The 14,964-nt window shown below is 38.5% G+C and overlaps 1 protein-coding gene across 1 annotated transcript in view; it reads left to right on the forward strand.

Annotated features, from left to right (window-relative positions):
- The first annotated feature begins 206 nt into the window (after positions 1-206).
- CUNH1orf87 (chromosome unknown C1orf87 homolog) overlaps positions 207-14,964 on the forward strand; it is an 82,972-nt gene continuing 68,214 nt past the window's right edge. The window contains exons 1-2 of the mRNA XM_032136900.2: positions 207-239; positions 1,258-1,391. Of these exons, the coding sequence (XP_031992791.1) occupies positions 1,285-1,391 (107 nt within the window). The 5' untranslated portion in view covers positions 207-239; positions 1,258-1,284. The remainder of the gene's footprint in view (positions 240-1,257; positions 1,392-14,964) is intronic.

The following is a 14,964-nucleotide window of genomic DNA, read 5'->3' on the forward strand; positions in this document are numbered from 1 at the left end:
CTGGGTCCACTGCCTAGGCAGTGGAGAAAAACCTGGTCTCCGCCCAGAAACAACCTTCAGCGTCCTTAGCGACCAGGGTGGAACAGGCGCCGCCTGCGACGCGGGCCCTGTGATTGGCCGGATTCCTGGGCTCCGTCCCCACGGCCTGTCCCGTCCCCAGGTCTGAGAGCGTCAGCTTCCTGGGGAGAAGCACGGACCGCGCACCTCTGAGCTGCCAGGGTGGGGACGCTGCCCTAGCGGTAAGCCCCCCGACTCTGTTCTCTCCGGGGAATCAGGGCCGACACGCAGCTGCTGGGCAGGGAGGGGACTTGAGGATCACGAATTCCGGGTCTAGAAGATTCCAGACAGGTGCATAGAGGTTGCAGGTCCCCGGGATGAGGGGCTGCCCTAGCACAGCAGGTCTTCAGTGTTGGACTTTTGGGAAGAACCCTGGTCTAGACATCAGACCCAAGTACTGGAAACAGTCCCGTCCTTCATTCCTCTGTGATCCTTGTCAAATAACACACCCTCTCTGGGCCTTAGTTTTCAAATCTGTGAAGGAGCCTTTGGAGTAGAATGATTTCTAAAGGACTTTCAGTCTCCGGGTGATTCTAAAAGGGAGTGTTCAGCTGTGGCCAGATTTACTGAACTGATTTTCCCTTGGCATCACTGTTTAAACACTTTGTGCAGGAGTTCAATTTCAGATTCATTGTATTGTTGTAGAAAGAGATCGGTGATCACAACAAAAGTCTGTCTCTCTTGTGTACAGTCTCCCTTCAGATGCATTATCTCCTTGGATTCACCCTCAAGTCCCTGAGAACAGACGTGGAATTACCCTGATGTCATAAATGGGGAAACTAAACATCAGAACTGAATATGGATTCTTCATATGTCCCACTAATGCCCTTGTTTCCGCTCTGACCTCACTGGAATTCCATCCTATGTCTTGTAGTACAGGAAGGTAGAGTCACCTAATGACTCAGTAGATCTGCTGTGCAGACCTCTTAGGTGAGATTCCCAAGTCGGCTAATTACTGGTGATGTGTTGTGATGTGATGTAAGTCATATAGCTACATTTTGCTTGTTTCCTCAACAGTAAAACAAAAATCATAATAGTAATTAAAAATGTCTTTCTCATGCCTTTGTTAGGAGTGTTAAGTGAGGTAATATAGGTGAAACACTTTGTCCTGCTATTATTGTTGCTTGTTGTTATTGACAAGGATGATGCAGTTCCCTAATGGAAAATCAAGAGGAACAATTTACTTATTTCCACCCCTAGGGATTTGAAGGGATTTTGAAAGGAATCATGTCTTCAGCCTGGAAGACTCCCTGTGGATCAAATGCAATGCCTGAGATCACGGTGAAAATCATTGGAAGTAAACACTTTCGATACCTCGTGGAGAAGCCAAAGACGTAAGTCCATATTTGAAAAATACGTATGTTGCTTGGATGATAATGAAGTTGTATTGTTTTGTTTTCACCCAGAAATTTAAACTTTAAAAATGCCATCCATGGAAAATAAAATCATTAAGATGCAACAGTAGAGGTAAAATCGTGTTGATAACTTCCATGTGCACTGTTTTCCTGATATTTTTCATCTTTATAATTCCCCATACTCCTTAATTACTTGGGCTGATTTTCCAAATAGATGGGAAATATGAGCATTGCGACATTTATAAATATTAATGGAGCATTGCTGCCTTTTCTCATTGGGCTTGTAATCTACCACATGTAGTAATTTTGGGGAGAGTGGGGGAGGTTTATTAGTCAATTTGTTGTGAATTAAAGGAGTAGGATTAATACAGAATCATAAATTGTAAGGTTTTCACTTACTCCTATTTGTATTTGATACTCCTCTAAGCTTGGGCTTCTCAGATCATGGCTAAGATCTCTTTCTTCTCTTCCAAACCCATCACAGTCACATTTAAGAGATGACACTCATATATTTCTAATATTCACTAGATGTTTCAGCACAGAAGAGTATGACTAGCTCTTTCTTACAGAGTTTCAGTGGCTCAAAAAAGGAGGGAAGGTACTAGATCTGTCTTTCATATAGTAGGCATTCCATAAGTAATAGCTAGTCAAAAATTACTTTTCCTTCCTAAGATTATTTCCTTAGCTCTATCTTCTATTTCAGAAACTCATAGACTGAACAAATATACAAAGATATGGTATCGTTGAACGTAGGTGCAAGAAGAAATTTTTACTAAACCTAGCTATCATCAGAATCACCGGGAGAGACCTCAAAAATAAAGATTCAGGAACCAGCTCAAGGTCTGCTGAATCAAAATCTCTGAATGCAGGTCACCAAGACTGCTGTTACGAAGTACAGGCTTTAATAAGGCTTTAGAAAGGCACATTAGTTCTTCTTACCCACTATCAGTATTTTAAGGTCTAGAGGGATTCCAAAATGACTGCTATAATCAGTTAGTAATGTCTTCCACTGCACAGGAACTGAGGTTTGCAGCACATGATTCATACATTTGGGATCCCTACAGTGCTGAGAGGTGTGAAATTGAATCTTAGGTCTGATTCTTTCTTGCCTTTTGACATTGGGAAAATAAATTAACATCTTTGGCCTTAGATTCTACATATATGAAATGGGGATAAAACAACACGTATCTAGTAATAGGGTTATTGTGAGGATTAAATGAGAAAAAGTATGCAAAGTACCTTTCCAGTGTCTATTATAAATAACATGCTCAGTAAATAATTCTGCTATTATTATAGAAGTCTTTCTATAGATATAAAACATGTAACAAAAAATTAAATCTCTTTCTATGAAATGCTTGATGTCCCTTTTATATTCTATGCCTAGGACACAGTTTATGTCTGTTTTGTAGATGAGGAAACTAAGACACTGTGATATGGTAAGTGATTATTTTGAGATATGTCAAATCCCTGTCACTGTCAAGAAAAGTAAATAGAATTAGTTTGGATACCTGGCTCAGATCTCCTACTTGGAAGACTATATTATTACTAATTCCATTCCTTCTTTAGGTTGTTTGTTTAGCCTTATTCTCTCCCAAACCCCTTGCTTTTTCCAAGGGTATGGAGCTTAATATGTTTTTAAACAGAAAGCAAGGAGTAGTATTTAATTTTTAAAATAGTGAAAAGTTAGCTTTATCTTATAGGAAGGTGCCTTTCCCCATTTTGTTTTCTAAACTTCAGGAACCAAGAAATAAAAGAGTATGTTAAATCAGCTAAATTAATTGTAAAATAAAATATGCAGTTCTATCTCTCCTATTACACTATAACCACTGGTATTTTTTTAGGTAGTAAGATGGGTATTTTGTTTGTTTGCTGTGTTTCCTATAGACTTCACGTTACTGTTGCTGGGATGACATAGGATAATTAATGTGCATTGCTAAAATATTCTTGTATGTTTAAAAATAAATAATTCTTAAAGGCTTCTTGTTGCTCAGGTAAGGAAAGTGCCGCCACTATCATGTCATTCATGCCGGAGAATCTGTCTTCCCAAAAGTGTTTATACTCATAAACCAGGGCCTCAAAAGGGTGTTTTCTTTGGGTTGAATAAGTTGAATCCATTAACAAAAATCCACTTAAGAAGCATAAGTAAACATCAAAAAATAAAGCCTTCCCCAAAATGAAAATTTGAATTAAAAGAAAATCATGGATCAATAATGGATAGAAAAACAGAAATCTTCTGTATAACCACATTTTGCTCAGATTTCCTGCAGGACATGTGTTGATGATGGGATAGTATGACAGACTTGAAGGTGGCCTTTTAGATGCCGCCCACTATATTAACTTGCTAGGGCTGCTGTAATAGTGTACCACAAACTGGGTGGCTTAGAACAACAGAAGTTCATGGTCTCAAGGTCTGGAGGCCAGAGGTCTGAAGTCAAAGTGTCCATAGAGCTGTGATCCCTACAAAGGTGCCAGGGAAGGACCTATGTGTTCTAGGCCTCCCCTTGCTTCTCGCAGTTCCTTGGCTTGTGGCAGCATATCTCCAAGCTTTACATGGCTTTCTCCCTGCATGTGCATCTGTGTCCAAATTGCCCCTTTTTATAAATACATCAGTCAATTAAATTAGGGGCCCACCCTAATCCAGTATGACCTAATCTCAACTCATTACATCTGTAATAACCCTATTTCCAAATAAGGTCATATACTGAGGTATGGGGGTTACAATATCAACACAGGAATCTTGGCAGGGCCACAGTTCAACCCATAACAACCAGCCTCCCATTTTACAGATGAGGTGAGATAACTAAGGCCTCAATGGTCTTAAAGCAAGCCCCTGAAGTTCCAGGCTGGTTATTAAGAACTAAGACTGGAATGGAGCTCTCCTTCCCTCTTTCCTTAAGTTAACCTGTATAATTGTTCACAGGTCAAAGAAAAATGCTTTTATTTAGTATACATATATTTCACAAAAAAGCAAAAGAGACTAATCTGCAGGCTTCAAGGAGTGAAACAAGCTTCCCCCTATTTGTGCCATCATCTTCCTCCTAGGTCACTATAACCGCCTTTCAACCTAGTTCCCTGTCTCTAATCTTCACACTCTCTAATTGACTCTCTGCAGCTTTGCTCCTGAATGTGTAGTGCATGGATCTCCAGCATCAGTCTCAGCTGGGAACTTGTTAGAAACAGAGCCTCAGCTCCCTTCCTGATATATTGAGTCAGAATCTTACTTTAAACCTGAATTTTCAGGTGACTCCTCCACACATTCCAGTTTGAGAATCCCCATTCTCAAGTATGGCCAGTGTGATCTTTCTAAAATAAAAATCTAGTGACATGCTGCCACCACCAGACCCACATTTGCCTGCCCCACCTGACAGCTCCTGTAACACCCATAAAGAACAGTACATGCTTACAACTTCCTACGCATTTCTGTCTCCCCATTTTACTGTAAATTGGATATATGCACGACTATATCCCCAGCGCAGAGGATAAAATCCTGTACATGGTAAAAGCCTATTAAATAAATTAGAGTAACATGGCTGCCAAGAAAAATAAAGATCTAGAAAGATAATACTTAGTTGCTTTAAATAAATCCAAATCTAAAGGCCCATGCTGTTAAAATAACATCCAGATGTTACTATGGAACCCTGATGAGTAACATGCCATGTGACAGGAGACAAATATTCTCATTTTCAGAAAGGAGATAGAAGCTAGTAACAATATCACAGAGTCAGAGGCTTGTGGACAATCCCTGCCAAAACCGTAGGCCAAGGAATTAACTACATTAGTTGTGAAAATAAAACATGAAAGTGATGATCACCAAGAGTAAGTACGCATTGACTAAAAATAGATTATGTCAAACTGGTTCCATTCTCATCATTGACAAGATTACTGCAGCCCAAATGAAGAGAATGATAAAGACAGTATGTATTGATTTTGATGAGTCATTGGGTACATCTTTTTCACAAAGACCTGAAACAAGGCAGAGAACTCTAGACTGGATAGTGTTGAGATAGGTGATACACCAACAAAGTGGTGATGGAACAATTGATATAATCACAACTTGCTGGAGGTGGGGAGGATTTGTGTGTATGACCCTGCTCTGTGTATTCAACAGTTTTTAATACACAGTCAAAGGAAGATAGACAAACTGTTTTAGTAAACCCGTAGGTAGCAGAAAGCTGAGAAGACTTGGCAGGGAAATAAGCTAAAACCAACAAGATTAAATAAACAGAAATATATGCAAAGGCTATCTTTGGAGAAGTGTACATGGAAATGGTTATATGGAATAAATGTTTGGGTATTGCCTGTGTTTGAGCTTAGCATGAGTCAAGGGTATTCAGATAGAGAGATGTGGAGGCTCACTCTACACAGAACTCAGTGGAGTACTGCACACTTCATTCCGGATGCCACATTTTAGGAGGGACCCTGGCACGCTAAACGTGGGGGTATTAGAGGGCATTATGAAATACCCATTGACCAGGACAGAGGCCTCAGAAATAACACCACACATCTACAACCATCTATCTTCAACAAACCTGACAAAAACAAGCAATGAGGAAAAGATTTCCTATTTAATAGATGGTGCTGGGAAAACTGGCTAGCCATGTGCTGAAAACGGAAACTGGGCCCCTTCCTTACACCTTATGCAAAAATTAACTCAAGATGGATTAAAGGCTTAAATGTAAAACATAAAACCAAAAAAACTCTGGAAGAAAACCTAGGCAATACCCTTCAGAAAATAGGCATAAACAAAGACTTCATGACTAAAACACCAAAAGCAATTACAACAAAAGCCAAAATCGACAAATGGGACATAATTAAATTAAAGAGCTTCTGCACAGCAAAAGAAACTATCATCAGAGTGAAGAGGCAACCTACAGAATGGGAGAAAATTTTTGCAATCTATCCATCTGACAAAGGGCTAATATCCAGAATCTACAAGGGACTTAAATAAATTTACAGGAAAAAAACAACCCCATCAAAAAGTGGGCAAAGGATATGAACAGACACTTCTCAAAAGAAGACATTTATGTGGCTAACAAACATATGAAAAAAAGTTCACCATCTCTGGTCGTTAGAGGAATGCAAATCAAAACCGCAATGAGATACTATATCACACCAGTTAGAATGGCAATCATTGAAATGTCAGGAAACAACAGATGCTGGTGAAGATGTGGAGAAATAGGAACGCTTTTACACTGTTCGTGGGAGTGTAAATTAGTTCAACCATTGTGGAAGACAGTGTGGTGATTTCTCAAGGATTTAGAACCAGAAATACCATTTGACCTCCTGGGTATATACCCAAAGGATTATAAATCATTCTACTATAAAGATGCATGCACATGAATGTTTATTGCAGCACTGTTCACAATAGCAAAGACTTGGAACCAACTCAAATGCCAATCAATAGTAGACTGGATAAAGCAAATGGGGCACATATACGCTATGAAATATTATGCAGCCATTAAAGAGGATGAGTTCATGTCCTTTGCAGGGACGTGGATGAAGCTGGAAACCATCATTCTCAGCAAACTAACACAGGAACAAAAAACCAAACACCACATGTTCTCACTCATAAGTGGGAGGTGAACAATGAAAACACATGGACACAGGGAGGGGAACATCACACACCAGGGCTTGTCAGTGGGGGACTGGGGGAAGGGGAAGGTTAGCATTAGGAGAAATACCTAATGTAGGTGACGGGTTGATGGGTGCAGCAAACCACCGTGGCACGTGTATACCTATATAACAAACCTGCACATTCTGCACATGTATCCCAGAACTTAAATTTTAAAAAAAGAACATTTGTGATTCATGGGAGGATGTCAAAATAGCAACATTAACAAGAGTTTAAAATAAGTTGATTCCAACCCTCATGGATGACTTTGAGGGTTGTAAGACCTCAGTGGAGGAATCACCGCAGGTGTGGTGAAATAATAAAAGAACTAGAATTAGAAATGAATCCTGAAGATGTGACTGAATTTCTGCAATCTCATGATAAAACTCGAATAGATGAGGAGTTGCTTCTTATAGATAAGCAAAGAAAGTGGTTTTTTGAGATAGAATCAATTCTCCTGGTGAAGATGCTGTGAACATTGTTGAATTGACAACAAAGGATTTAGAATATCATATAAACTTAGTTGATAAAGCAGTGGCAGTAACTGAGAGGATTGATTCCAACTGTGAAAGAAGTTTCCCTGGGGTAAAATGCTATCAAACAGCATCATATGTTACAGAGAAATCTTTTGTAAAATGATGAGTCAATGGATGTAGCAAACTTTATTGTTGTCTTAAGAAAGTGCACAACCACCGCAACCTACAGCAACTACCATCCTCATTAGTCAGCAGGTATCGTCGAGGCAAGCCCCTCCTCTAGCAAAAAGATGAGGACTTGCTAAAGGCTCACAGATGGTTATTAGCATATTTTAACAATAAAGTATTTTTAATTATGTGCATTGTTTTTGACAATTGTATTGCACACATAATAGACTACAATATAGTGTAAACGTAACTTTTATGTGCACCGTGAAACCAAGAAAAGTATGTGAATCACTTTATTGTGATATTTGCTTTATTGCAGCACTCTGGAACTAAACCACAAATCTCTGAGGTACACCTGTAATTTGCATTGATATTTATACTCAAGATATGCAAAGTTCTGGTATTTTCCCATGTGACTCTCCTAAAGCCCATATTCTGCCATTTTTGAATCCCCCAAAACCATTTATAGTAATAAATTCTTTGTGACTTGTCTTAAACTTCTTTAGGTGTTAATGTTAACAGTTTTAGAAATTAATGTATATATGGAATTCCATCAACTTCCTTTTCACAAATATTAACTGAGCACCTACTGAGTGCCAAGCCATGGAGACACAGAAGTGTACCTGAAGTTCTAGTGATGGGAAACACATAATAGACAGATAAACAATGATTGTTGATGCAGGGATAGTGCAATAAGGAAAAATAAACGAACATGAGGGTCTATCAACTCTTAAAGGGTCCCAGAAGCTGTCTCTGAGCAAGAGACATTTGAACTGAGACTGTGCGGAGATAAGCAGTTAGAATTATGCAACGAGAATTATCCCAGTTTAGCTACCAGTGAGCTAAGACTAGCCCAGCCTTCATCCGTGTGGATATGGCTCTACCAGATTTAAACTCTCCATAAAGCTAATAGTAGCTTCTTCCCTCCCCTGCTCAAGAAAAAGAGGCTGCAACTATTCATAGGTCTCAAGTTTGCCCAATATTGGGCATTTGGCATTCTCATTTACTGTTACAAACCAATGGCACCTAAGTTGACCACCTGGAGCCCAGGCAATTTTTTTTTCTTTTGTATAAGGTTGCCTCATGCTTGCCTCATTGTATTAGTCGGGTTCTCTAGGGGGGCGAGACAAATAGGACATATATAAATAATATATATCCTATATATATAATATATGTTGGACATATATTACATATATATGATATATATCCTATTAGTTCTTTATATATATAATATATAATGATGATTATTAGCATATTTCAGCAATAAAGTATTTTTAATTAAGGTATGTGCATTGTTTTTCAGACAATGCTATTGCACATGTAATAGACTACAGTATAGTGTAAACATAACTTTTATGTGCACCATGAAACCAAAAAAAGTATGTGAATCACTTTATTGTGATACTGTGTGTATATATATATAATATTACATATATATAATATATAGTATATATTACATATATAATATATAGTATATATAACATATATTATATATAGTATATATAACATATATTATATATAGTATATATTATATAATATATAGTATATATTACATATATATCATATATAGTATATATATTACATATATATTATATATATAGTATATATATTACATATATAATATATATAGTATATATATTACATATATATTATATATAGTATATATATTATATATAAAGGGGAGTTTATTAAGTATTAACTCACACAATCACAAAGTTCCACAATAGGCCATCACAAGCTGAAGAGCAAGGAGAGCCAGTCTGAGTCCCAAAACTGAACAACTTGGAGTTCGCTGTTGGAGGTCAGGAAGCATCCAGCACAGGAGAAAGGTGTAGGCTGGGAGCCTAGGCCTGTCTAGCCTTTTCACGTTTTTCTGCCTGCTTTATATTCTAGCTGCGCTGGCAGCTGATTAGATGGTGCCAACCCAGATTGAGGGTGGGTCTGCGTTTCCCAGCCCACTGACTCAAATGTTAATCTCCTTTGGCAACACCCTCACAGACATGCCAAGGATCAATAATTTACATCCTTCAATCCTATCGAGTTGACACTCAGTACTGGCCATCGCACTCATAAAAACTAGAACACCATCCCTCACCAGGAGCACAGCGCTCAGGATCAGGGAACCCATATACCTGCTGCTTTTCTTTTTTTTTTTTTTTTTGAGACAGAGTCTCGCTGTGGCCCAGGCTGGAGTGCAGTGGCGCAATCTCGGCTCACTGCAAGCTCCGCCTCCCGGGTTCACGCCATTCTCCTGCCTCAGCCTCTCCGAGTAGCTGGGACTACAGGCGCCCGCCACCACGCCCGGCTAATTTTTTTTTTTTGTATTTTTAGTAGAGACGGGGTTTCACCGTGGTCTCTATCTCCTGACCTCGTGATCTGCCCGCCTCGGCCTCCCAAAGTGCTGGGATTACAAGCGTGAGCCACCGCGCCCAGCCTACCTGCTGCTTTTCTGCTGCTGAGGTCCAGCTTGCACCAAGTGGTACCACAGGTACTCTCCTCCATCCTAGTGACTCCACAGACCTACAGAGAAAGTAAATCATGCAAATATCTGATGAAAGAGCATTCTAAGGAGATAGAATAGTCAGAACAAAGCCTCTTGGTATGTTTAAGAAAGAGCAGGAAAGCCATTTTTTGTGGAGCACGGTGGGGAACGGGGAGAGGAGCAGGAAGTAAGGTCAGAGAAGCCAGTAGGGCCATAGTAGGAATTTTGGATTTTGTTCCATGTAGAATGAGAAACCATTGGAAAATTGAGAGCATTGGAAAACTGAGAGCAATGCTGCTCACATTGTATTTATGTTTTCTAAAGGCTGCTTCTGTCTGTTAAGTGCTGAGTAACTTGGGAGTGACACAAATAAAAAGAGAGAAAACATTTAGAGAGTTATTATGATAATCCAGACAGGAGATGGAAGCACTGAACAATTATAGTCCATACATAAAGTATGGATAAATTTTGTGATTGAAAAATTCAAGTATCCCATTTATTATTTTTTACAAACAACTGATCAATAAGCCTTATCTTTATTACTTTTCTCACTATACGATCTACACAATAGCTGAATATCTATGAACTCAATCTCTCATTAAAACTGAACAATAACATCACAGAAGATACTTATCTTCATTTTTACAAGTTCAAAATAATAAAGTAGTATGCTAAAATCATACTTCTATTAAGCCCTTTCCACTGCATTAAACTGCTTCTGTATTAATATCCTGGAATAATTTTTGTTTGTTTTTGTTTGTTTCTGTGTTTGTTTTAGGCACTGTGAGAAGTATAAAGAAGCATAATATACTGTTATTCTGGTCATAAGTTTGTAAATAAGAATACAGGGCATTATGAGAGCAAATGTTAAACAGATGTTTTAGAAAACTTATACGTGTCCGTTGATCCCAAATATTGAGATTATGAAGTAAGTTATTTTTGCCATTTGAATTATATGTAGTTTAAAAAAATATAATACAAAGTCAAAGTCAAAAACAAAATACTGTTTATAACATATGTGATAGAAAAATAACTCCTAAATGCATAAAGAGCTTTTCCAAATCAATGGGAAAAAGATGAACAGCCTCATTTCAATAATTGGCAATAGACCTAGACAGGAAATAGAAGAAATAAAAAGGAACAACAGATATGTGGGGGTATATTCAACCTGCAGGATAATAAAAGAAATGTAAACAGTAATGAGATATTTTTTACAAAACAAATTAGGAATGTTTTTTAATGGAGATACCCAGTGCTGGCAGGTGTTTAGAGAAAATACCCATGTGACACTGTGTTTTTTAAAGTATACTTATTGAAAGCCTTAAAAGTATATGTACTTTGGCATAAGATCTGTATCTATGAATCAGTTCTGTGGAAATGATTATGGATGGGTATAATGATTTGGTTTTGAAGATTTACACAAAAATATGTGTTGTGTCTAGATCCCAATAGGAAACAGATTATACACTCAAACCAGGATGGCTTTAGTTAAAAAGGACTAATTACAAAGATGTATGCTGAGATTAAGAGAACTGCAAGCTATGGTGCAGGAATCATGGGCTAGCATCTGCAAGGTTGGTAGGAGCACTAGGTCTGAAGAGAGGAGAAGAGGGGAATGTTACCGAAACTAAATAAAGGAAGCATTCTGCAGCTCGGGCCATCTTGAGAAAAGTAGTGACCTTTGGTCAAGAGACACAGGTAGCCTGAGTCAACCTTGCAGGGAGGGAACCTCCTCCTGCCGGGGCTACCCATTGGCCCAAACCACCTAGAATCATAAGACACAGGCACTGCTTTTCTTAGAGACAGGATCTCTGTCCATCACCCAGGCTGGCGTACAATGGAGGGATCTTAGCTCATTGCAGCCTGGAACTCCTGAGCTCAAGCAATCCTCCTGCCTCAGCTTCCCAAGTAGCTGGAACTACAGGTGTGCACCACAATGCCCAGCTAATTTTTTTTTATTTTTTATTTTGGTAGAGATGCGGTCTGGCCATGTTGTCCAGGCTGGTCTGGAGCTCCTGGCTTCAAGTGATCTTCTTACCTAGGCCTCCCAAAGTATGAGATTATAAGTGTGAGCCACTATGCCTGGCCTCATGGGCATATAGAGTAAGTCCACAGAGGTCAATTTTCTGGGGTTGAGAAGGATGATGAGGATATAGGTGTAAAAGAAACATCTCCAGCAGAGCAGCAACATTGGAATTAATAAACATTTGGAAACCAAATTAATGTTCAACAATATAGGACAAGTTAAATAAGCTATTGTATATCTATATAATGAAATACCATTAGACATTTAAAATGTTGGTGTAGAGATAGAAGTATTGGCCTGTAAAGGTATCTGTGTTATTGTGTCAATTGGAAAATTTTTTAAGAGATTAGAAAGGTTGATTACAATCAATCTTTGTTTTAGAAACAAAATAAAACTTCTCGCGTGTGTATATGGAAGTTTTGTATAAAGAGATAAAATGATATTTGGCCACCTTTAGTTTTGCCAGCTAAGATTTTGAGATAGCAAATTTATAATGATAGAGTATTTTTTTAATCCATCATCTTTTTATATATTCCTGATTTAGTTCAACCTGATTAAACAAAATAACATAGCAAATAATGATTGCTCCTCATTCCCATAGACCATGTGGATGCATCCAGACGTGATGCAGAGAGAGAACTGTTTATGCTGCATCCTCTCACAGTATGGATAGAAGACCTGGCTCAGAAACTGTGCCCTACAGCACAGAGGTCATTGGTGAAGAGGCCAGGCAGTTGCACAGTCATTTTTCTTAGACTTGCAAAAGCAAAACAGGGGAGAATGCAAGTGCAAAAGACACTACATTTCAAGCCATTAAAGATTGGGTCCCCAGATTTACATTTTAGCCGATAAACATTGGCTCCAGACTGGCAAAGCTGCACTGTCTGTAAAGCTCTTGGGTGTAATCCACCTGAGGACATGGTGATGCAACAATGTTTGGGTTGTTTTTTTTCTGTAAAATTAAGGAATGTGATTGCTTTATCAGAACAGATTTTTAATACTAATTAATCTTTGTTTTTTAAAGCGGGGGTGATTTCTAAAATTTGTATTTACTGTGATTGGTAAATAACAAGGTGGCCAGATAGATTTCATTAATTATCTCTCTTTTTATCTATTTAAATAGATTTTCTTCAGTTCCTATCTACTACAAAACCTTGACTTTTTTAACTTTAGTTTTGTCTGTCAATAAAGGAAGTTTTGGGATTCCAGAGAAAGAAGCATCCCTTTGTACCTGGGTGATGAGGAGTGTGTGTATAAAGGAGCTAGCACTTTAATTTATGATCAACATAAAATTACTGTTTGTCAAGGGCTGGTGGAGGAACACCAGGCTTGGTGCTCAATATTTTATACATTTTATCTTGATAAGGATTATTTTTTCTCATCTCGCAGCTGAGAACCTGAAAATCAGATATTCCCAAAGTCACACAACATGAAAGAATTTATGTGTGGTGGCTGACACACATAAGCATTTAGATAGAACATATTAGCTAAAATAATTACATTGATAAAGAAATGATTCAAGTATAGGTTCAGGAGTTGAATGAACGTATTTTTATGATCTTTTCGAAGACGAAATTTCTATGATAATAGTATATGGTATGGCTCCATGACATTAAAAAAAGAAGTAAACAAAAAACCTTCACACTTCGACACAATAACATTAGCTACATTAGCACAGGCTTCACATTTCAGCTTCCCTTTGGAGTTTGGTGAGCTTTTTCAGCTGTACTCCCCTCCCATTTCTGATTTTATTTTTTATTGTCTTTTTAAAAAGAGAAAAGTCTGGTTGTCTTGATTATCTCTTATTACTTACAAATAAGAACATGCTTTCATTTACTGAAATTAGATCCCCATTCACTGTGTTGGCACACTCTAGGCTGTCTTCTCCAGAGGGTTTAGGGCCTGTTAGATGGCGCACAGTTGGAAATTGGTGGCATTGAGTCGCTGCCAAGGCTGGCAGACCTTTAAGATGGCATCTGGTGACCTTTTGCTGAGCCCCCTGGGTCCTTCATTTGAGATTTTATGTTCTCAGCAGGGGTGTAATCCAAATCAAATGTGAGATCTGGTGAGCTGGAGTTACATAGGAGGTGGGGCCAGCGGGGGATCCCCACCTTGCTTTGGGCAGAGGATGCTACTAGACGCCTTTGCAATGTTTCTTTCTAACCCTGAGACTCTGTGCTCTAATGGAGGGTGACTCTAATGGGCTGGTTTGCAGAAAGAGCCCGGTGAGAGAGGGAACGATTGGACAGTTTTCTCCTCATTTATTTATCATCCAGCAACACAGTAATCCTCTCTAATTGCTCTCATTCCTGGATGACACTAAACTCTTCATGGCAGCCCCAGAGCAGCAGCTGAGGTCAGAAGTACATATGCGGAAGCTAGCTGTGTCTTGCTTCCAAGATGGTATTGATGGCGTTTTTTCCCCCCTTCTTTTGAAATGGCAAATGTCTATTTTCAGTAATGTAGGTAGATGGTACACAAGCCTAGGAGAAAGAACTGTGAGTTTGTGAACAACATAACAACCAATGCGTGTTGACAAATTGTTTGTGCTAACCACAGACACATGCCGTTTCTCAGCTAGAGAGTCATTTTCTTGATAATTTTCAAAGTGCTATGTATTTTTTTTTAAATACAGCTTTTACTTGAAACAGATTTAACAGGTTATTTTTGGTTTAACATCTACAGGGACTGTTTTAAAAGACAGGCAGATATATTTTACATTTCTCAAGCGACTCTGTCCTGACACTGCCCACAAAAAGATTTCAAAGGTGATTAAAGCAAAGATAATC

Source organism: Hylobates moloch, unplaced genomic scaffold (genome assembly GCF_009828535.3).
Source record: "Hylobates moloch isolate HMO894 unplaced genomic scaffold, HMol_V3 SCAFFOLD_18, whole genome shotgun sequence".
Classification (NCBI taxonomy): domain Eukaryota; kingdom Metazoa; phylum Chordata; class Mammalia; order Primates; family Hylobatidae; genus Hylobates; species Hylobates moloch.